This window comes from Heterodontus francisci, chromosome 45, assembly GCF_036365525.1.
Source record: "Heterodontus francisci isolate sHetFra1 chromosome 45, sHetFra1.hap1, whole genome shotgun sequence".
Lineage (NCBI taxonomy): Eukaryota > Metazoa > Chordata > Chondrichthyes > Heterodontiformes > Heterodontidae > Heterodontus > Heterodontus francisci.
The window spans coordinates 11,215,284-11,223,066 of NC_090415.1; the positions used below are offsets into that span (position 1 = coordinate 11,215,284).

At 45.2% G+C, this 7,783-nt stretch overlaps 1 protein-coding gene across 1 annotated transcript; it reads left to right on the forward strand.

Moving 5' to 3' along the window:
* The first annotated feature begins 6,073 nt into the window (after nt 1–6,073).
* On the forward strand, nt 6,074–6,682 carry LOC137356515 (histone H2B 1.2-like). Its single transcript, XM_068022402.1, has one exon. The coding sequence runs from the start codon at nt 6,082–6,084 to the stop codon at nt 6,460–6,462; it is 381 nt and encodes a 126-aa protein (XP_067878503.1). The 5' UTR covers nt 6,074–6,081; the 3' UTR covers nt 6,463–6,682.
* The last annotated feature ends 1,101 nt before the right edge of the window (nt 6,683–7,783 follow it).

Genomic DNA, 7,783 nt, shown 5'->3' on the forward strand with positions numbered 1-7,783 from the left:
ACAGTCCACATTCGTTCATCAGAAACTTACAGATACAGATAATAAACAGTACTTACATACAACAGATTGAAAGAAACAGGTTAAAACCCATCCTTATATGTAGACATCTGATGGGTACAGAACACAGGTGAGGCCTCCAAACCAGAGACTGACATGTAGAGTGAAAACAACGCTGGCATGTCATCAATTAACATGTGCAGTGTAAAGCTACACAAAAATGCCTCTTACTAACAGGTACAGAGACAAAATCAAACAACCTTTCATACCAGAAACTGACAGGTGCAGATTAAAATCCAAATTCACAATTCAGAAATTAACAGATAAAGAGAAATGCCCAGACTCCAAAATCAGATATTAACAGATGCATAACAAAACCCACGCTCACAGAACAAAACCCATCATCACCCATTTAGAAACTGAATGTTACGGAGAAAAATAAAACAGAATCACCTATTGAAGATTGAAATTATTGAATGAAATGACCAAATCATTGACCATAGATTGACAGATACGGAGTAAAAGCCACGGGTAAATATCACATACTGATGGGCACAGAATGAATCCCACACTCACGTGTCCGGCAGGGAAGGACAAATATTTCGCGACCCAGAATGTCTATGCATTTCCTCCTGCCATATTCCACATATGTGACCAAATAGATGCTTTTGTTAACACCTCAAAAACATCATCCCTGCCAGTGTTATCATATTATATTTGATCAATTATTTCAACTCCACAACCCTCCATATTTTTTCAGACCTGACTTTCCTGAATATTTGTCGCCAGTAATAATAAGTTGCCTTGCCTCGCCTAGTTTCAGCCAGAATTATGTAATGGTCACGATATAAATCTTTCATAATGAAAACAAGAAATTAGAATTAGAATTAGAATTAGAACATTACAGCGCAGTACAGGCCCTTCGGCCCTCGATGTTGCGCTGACCATCTGACCTACACTATTCCATTTTCATCCATATGTCTATCCAATGACCACTTAAATGCCCTTAAAGTTGGCGAGTCTACTACTGTTGCAGGCAGGGCGTTCCACGCCCCTACTACTCTCTGCGTAAAGAAACTACCTCTGACATCTGTCCTATATCTTACACCCCTCAACTTAAAGCTACGTCCCCTCGTGTTTGCCATCATCATCCGAGGAAAAAGACTCTCACTATCCACCCTATCTAACCCTCTGATTATCTTGTATGTCTCTATTAAGTCATCTCTCCTCCTCCTTCTCTCCAACGAAAATAACCTCAAGTCCCTCAGCCTTTCCTCGTAAGACCTTCCCTCCATACCAGGCAACATCCTAGTAAATCTCCTCTGCACCCTTTCCAAAGCTTCCACATCCTTCCTGTAATGCGGTGACCAGAACTGCACGCAATACTCAAGGTGCGGCCTCACCAGAGTTTTGTACAGCTGCATCATGACCTCGTGGCTCCGAAACTCGATCCCCCTACTAATAAAAGCTAACACACCATATGCCTTCTTAACAGCCCTATTAACCTGGGTAGCAACTTTCAGGGATTTATGTACCTGGACACCAAGATCTCTCTGCTCATCTACACTACCAAGAATCTTCCCATTAGCCCAGCACTCTGCATTGCTGTTACTCCTTCCAAAGTGAATCACCTCACACTTCTCCGCATTAAACTCCATTTGCCATCTCTCAGCCCAGCTCTGCAGCCTATCTATGTCCCTCTGTACCCTACAACACCCTTCGACACTATCCACAACTCCACCGACCGTCGTGTCATCCGCAAATTTACTAACCCACCCTTCTACACCCTCATCCAGGTCATTTATAAAAATGACAAACAGCAGTGGCCCCAAAATAGAACCTTGCGGTACACCACTAGTAACTAAACTCCAGGATGAACATTTGCCATCAACCACCGTCTTCTTTCAGCTCGCCAATTTCTGATCCAAAGCTCTAAATCACCTTCAACCCCATACTTCCGTATTTTCTGCAATAGCCTACCGTGGGGAACCTTATCAAACGCCTTACTGAAATCCATATACACCACATCCACGGCTTTACCCTCATCCACCTGTTAGGTCACCTTCTCGAAAAACTCAATAAGGTTTGTGAGGCACGACCTACCTTTCACAAAACCGTGCTGACTGTTGCAAATGAACTTATTCTTTTCAAGATGATTATAAATCCTATCTCTTATAACCTTTTCCAACATTTTACCCACAACCGAAGTAAGGCTCACAGGTCTATAATTACCAGGGCTGTCTCTACTCCCCTTCTTGAACAAGGGGACAACATTTGCTATCCTCCAGTCCTCCGGCACTACTCCTGTCGACAATGACGACATAAACATCAACAACAATGGCTCTGCAATCTCCTCCCTGGCTTCCCAGAGAATCCTCGGATAAATCCCATCTGGCCCAGGGGACTTATCTATTTTCACTCTTTCCAAAATTGCTAACACCTCCTCCTTGTGAATCTCAATCCCATCTAGCCTAGTAGGCTGTATCTCAGTAATCTCCTCGGCAACATTTTCTTTCTCTACTGTAAATACTGACGAAAATTATTCATTTAACGCTTCCCCTATCTCCTCTGATTCCGCACACAACTTCCCACTACTATCCTTGATTGGCCCTGTTCTAACTCTTATCATTCTTTTATTCCTGATATACCTTTAGAAAGCCTTAGGGTTTTCCCTGATCCTATCCACCAATGACTTCTCGTGTCCTCTCCTTGCTCTTCTTAGCCCTCCCTTTAGATCCTTCCTGACTAGTTTGTAACTCTCAAGCGCCCTAACTGAGCCTTCACGTCTCATCCTAACATAAGCCGCCCTCTTCCTCTTGACAAGCCCTTCAACTTCTTGAGTAAACCACGGCTCCCTCGCTCGACAACTTCCTCCCTGCCTGACAGGTACATACTTATCAAGGACACGCATTAGCTGCTCCTTGAATAAGCTCCACATTTCGTTTGTGCCCATCCCCTGCAGTTTCCTTCCCCATCCTACACATCCTAAATCTTGCCTAATTGCGTCATAATTTCCTTTCCCCCAGCTATAATTCTTGCCCTGCGGTATATACATGTCCCTGCCCATCGCTAAGGTAAACCTAACCGAATTGTAATCACTATCGCCAAAGTGCTCACCGACATCTAAATCGAACACCTGGCCAGGTTCATTACCCAGTACCAAATCCAATGTGGCATCGCCCCTGGTTGGCCTGTCCACATACTGTGTCAGAAAACCCTCCTGCACACACTGGACAAAAACAGACCCATCTAAAGTACTCGAACTATAGTATTTCCAGTCAATATTTGGAAAGTTAAAGTCCCCCATAACCACTACCCTGTTAGTCTCGCTCCTGTCGAGAATCATCTTCGCTATCCTTTCCTCTAGATCTCTGGAACTATTCGGAGTTCTATAGAAAACTCCCAACAGGGTGACCTTTCCTCTCCTGTTTCTAACCTCGGCCCATACTACCTCAGTAGACGAGTCCTCAAACGTCCTTTCTGCCGCTGTAATACTTTCCTTGATTAACAATGCTGGATATACTCAGCTGGTTTGGCAGCATCTGTGGAGAGAGAAGCAGAGTTAACATTTCTGGTCAGTGACCCTTCTTCAGAACTGGTAAATATTAGAAATGTGAAAGGTTTTAAGCAAGTAAAGCGGGGGTGGGGCAAGAGATAACATGGGAGAAGGTGTAGAAAGGAAAATGTCACAGAATAGCTGACCAGAAGGTCATGGAGCAAAGGCAAACATTATGTTAATGGTGTGTTGAAAGACAAAGCATTCGTACAGATCGGGTGTTAATGGATGAAAATTGAACAGCCGCAAGTACAAATATGAAAAAAAGTGGGTAAGCAAACTGAACCAACTGAGGTGATATAAAATAAAATAAATATAAAAATAAAGATAAAAAGGAAAGAATAACTAAAAATAAAAGTAAATTGGGGGGCCCGTCATGCTCTGAAATTATTGAACTCAATGCTCAGTCTGGCAGGTTGTATTGTGCCTAATCGGTAAATGAGATGCTGTTCCTCGAGCTTACCTTGATGTTCACTGTAACACTGCAGCAATCCCAGGACAGAGATGTAAGCAGGGGGGAGTGTTGAAATGACAAGCAACCGGAAGCTCGGGGTCATGCTTTCGGACTGAGCGGAGGTGTTACGCAAAGCGGTCACCCAGTATATGTTTGGTCTCCCCAATGTAGAGGAGACCACATTGTGAGCAGCGAATACAGTATACCATATTGAAAGAAGTACAAGTAAATCGCTGCTTCACTCGAAAGGAGTGTTTGGGGCCTGGGATTGTGAGTAGAGAGGAGTAAAATGGGCAGGTATTATATCTCCTGTGATTGCAGGGGAAGGTGCCATGTGAAGGGGACAAGGTGGTGGGGGTAATGGAGGAGTGGACCAGGGTGTCGCGGAGGGAATGATCCCTTCGGAATGCTGACAGGGGAAGGGAGGGGAAGATGTATTTGGTCGTGGCATCACGCTGGAGGTGGCAGAAATGGCGGAGGATGATTCTTTGGATGTGGAGGCTGATGGGGTGGAAAGTGAGGACAAGGGTATCCTCGGTTGAGGAAAAAGGAAGACATATCAGAAGCGCTGTCATATAAATCTTTCATGTGGTTACTTGTGACTGCAGCTGACCAATCTTATTTGGCACGCTACATGGAGATAAGGACTTGCACTTCAATGCTCGCATTTGCCCCACTCAAAGAACAAAGAAAATTACAGCACAGGAACAGGCCCTTCGGCCCTCCAAGCCTGTGCCGATCCAGACCCTCTATCTAAACATGTTGCCTATTTTCTTAGGGTCTGTATCTCTTTGCTTCCTGCCCATTCATGTATCTGTCTAGATACATCTTAAAAGACGCTATCGTGCCCGCGTCTACCACCTCCGCTGGCAACACGTTCCAGGCACCCACCACCCTCTGTGTAAAGAACTTTCCACGCATATCCCCCCTAAACTTTTCCCCTATCACTTTGAACTCGTGACCCCTAGTAATTGAATCCCCCGCTCTGGGGAAAAAGCTTCTTGCTATCCACCCTGTCTATTCCTCTCATGATTTTGTACACCTCAATCAGGTCCCCCCTCAACCTCCGTCTTTCTAATGAAAATAATCCTAATCTGCTCAACCTCTCTTCATAGCTAGCACCCTCCATCCCAGGCAACATCCTGGTGAACCTCCTCTGCACCCTCTCCAAAGCATCCACATCCTTTTGGTAATGTGGCGACCAGAACTGCACGCAGTATTCCAAATGTGGCCGAACCAAAGTCTAATACAACTGTAACATGACCTGCCAACCCTTGTACTCAATACCCCGTCCAATGAAGGAAAGCATGCCGTATGCCTTCTTGACCACTCTATTGACCTGCTTTGCCACCTTCAGGGAACAATGGACCTGAACACCCAAGTCTCTCTGTACATCAATTTTCCCCAGGACTTTTCCATTTACTGTATAATTCACTCTTGAATTGGATCTTCCAAAATGCATCACCTCGCATTTGCCCTGATTGAACTCCATCTGCCATTTTTCTGCCCAACTCTCCAATCTATTTATATTCTGCTGTATTCTCTGACAGACCCCTTCACTATCTGCTACTCCACCAATCTTAGTGTCGTCTGCAAACTTGCTAATCAGACCACCTATACTTTCCTCCAAATCATTTATGTATCTGACACCCACTATACTGGACGATTCGGTCCTGTTGATGGACGGAAGTGCAGAGGGGCGCTACATCCTGATTAGGAAGCGAACTATAGAGAGTGAAAAAAGAGACGAGTTCGTACTAGCAAAATAGAAATGGTTGATGAGGAAGAGGGACTCAGAAAGTCACTGATGTAGATGTATAAGGGCGGGCAAAGGGGTTTGGACGATCTGACTGCTGCGACAGTTTGTGTCTGTGAGAAGCACAAAATGTGATTGGTTACTTTAGACACCCAATCAGATAGATATAGAACATCAGGCAGTGACATCATTGTAAACCAGCCAATCATGAACATGGCCTTCTCCCATTCCTCATTAGCATAGGGTTCTGGGGATGTCTATAAAATGCGAGCTTGGAGCAAAATTTCGGTTATTCTGTGTCTGAAGTTGATCGTGATCATGGTTGACGAGAAGAAAACTGCAGCAGGTTCCAAGAAGGGCGCCAAGAAAGTTCTGAAGAAGGCGCCAACAAAGGACAGCAAGAAACGGAGAAAATCCAGGAAAGAAAGTTACTCCATCTACGTGTACAAAGTGATGAAGCAGGTTCACCCTGACACCGGCATCTCCTCCAAGGCCATGAGCATCATGAATTCGTTTGTGAATGATATTTTCGAGCGAATCGCGGGTGAGGCTTCCCGCCTGGCCCATTACAACAAACGCAGCACCATCAGCTCCCGGGAGATCCAGACCGCCGTGCGCTTGCTGCTGCCCGGGGAGCTGGCCAAACACGCCGTGTCGGAAGGTACAAAGGCGGTCACCAAGTACACCAGCTCCAAGTAAATATCCGCAATGTACTGAAACACACCCAAAAGACAAAAAGGCTCTTTTAAGAGCCACCCACAACTTCTCTGAAAAAGCTACAACATTGTGTGTATAGTATCGACTTATATTGATTTATATATCAAGTGTCCTTGCCTTTGTGATCTCTGTTTTACTCCCATAGATTCTGGTTAATGCAGTTTCACTGCCCGTGCGATCTTTCTGTCTCTATTTAATAATGTCCCGTACACAAATTACTGGCCACTGACCATTTGTGAGGTTTGTTCTCGGACGTGTTTATATTCGGCCCCTTTTCTGTATTTCCACAATAAAAGCTGATTTAACGCACATACATCAGTTCGCAGTCACTAATTTCCCGAGTTCAAGTTTGACCTCAAAAATTAATAAGTACATTATCTCGAACCCCTGGTGGTGTCGGAACCCTCCGTCTCACACGCTGACAACTGACACTGAAAATCTACACTCCGCTGTTGTCTCCCACGAATAACAAACAATCGTTCATCAGTAATGCGGTATTATTATGAAAATTGACATGAAATGTGCCCGGTTGGAGAATGTTGTGAAAGAGACTTTCTGCTCGCTGGTTTCAAAAAGGACAGAGAGTAAACCCGAATAGATGTCAGAATGTAAAAGCCAATCTGGAACTTGTTACCAAATGTAGAATAACACAATGTGAAAAAGGTTTTATTTATTTAACCGTAAAAAAAGAACTATAAATATGATATTCTATATTGAAGTCGCCCCAATATATTGGCGGGCTTTTCAAATTTGAAAAATCGGTTTCAGTCTGACAATTTGGCGCCGTTATTTTCCGCCCTCATCTCCTTGGCGTCTCCTGATTGGTGAATTCAGCAGCTCTCCGATTGGTTACATGAAGAGCACAGAGCAGAGTGACCAATCAGCAGTGCCCACCACTCCATTCCTCCAGAAGGTACAAGGAGGAGGAATGTGGGCGGATCTCAACATTCTTCGTGAAAGTGCTTGTGAGATTGTGGAAATGTCTGGAAGAGGGAAGACCAGTGGTAAAGCTCGGTCCAAGGCCAAGTCCCGCTCCTCCCGAGCTGGACTGCAGTTCCCGGTGGGCCGTGTTCACAGGTTCCTTAAAAAGGGCAACTATGCTGAGCGGGTGGGTGCCGGAGCCCCGGTCTATCTGGCTGCTGTGCTCGAGTATCTGACAGCTGAAATCCTCGAGCTGGCCGGCAACGCGGCCCGGGACAACAAGAAGAGCCGTATCATCCCCAGACACCTGCAGCTGGCCGTCCGTAACGACGAGGAGCTCAACAGGCTGCTGGGAGGGGTGACCATCGCACAAGGCGGGGTG

Coding starts and splice junctions, on each gene's coding strand:
- LOC137356515 (XM_068022402.1), top strand. CDS start 6,082: ATGGTTGACGAGAAGAAAACTGCAGCAGGTTCCAAGAAGGGCGCCAAG.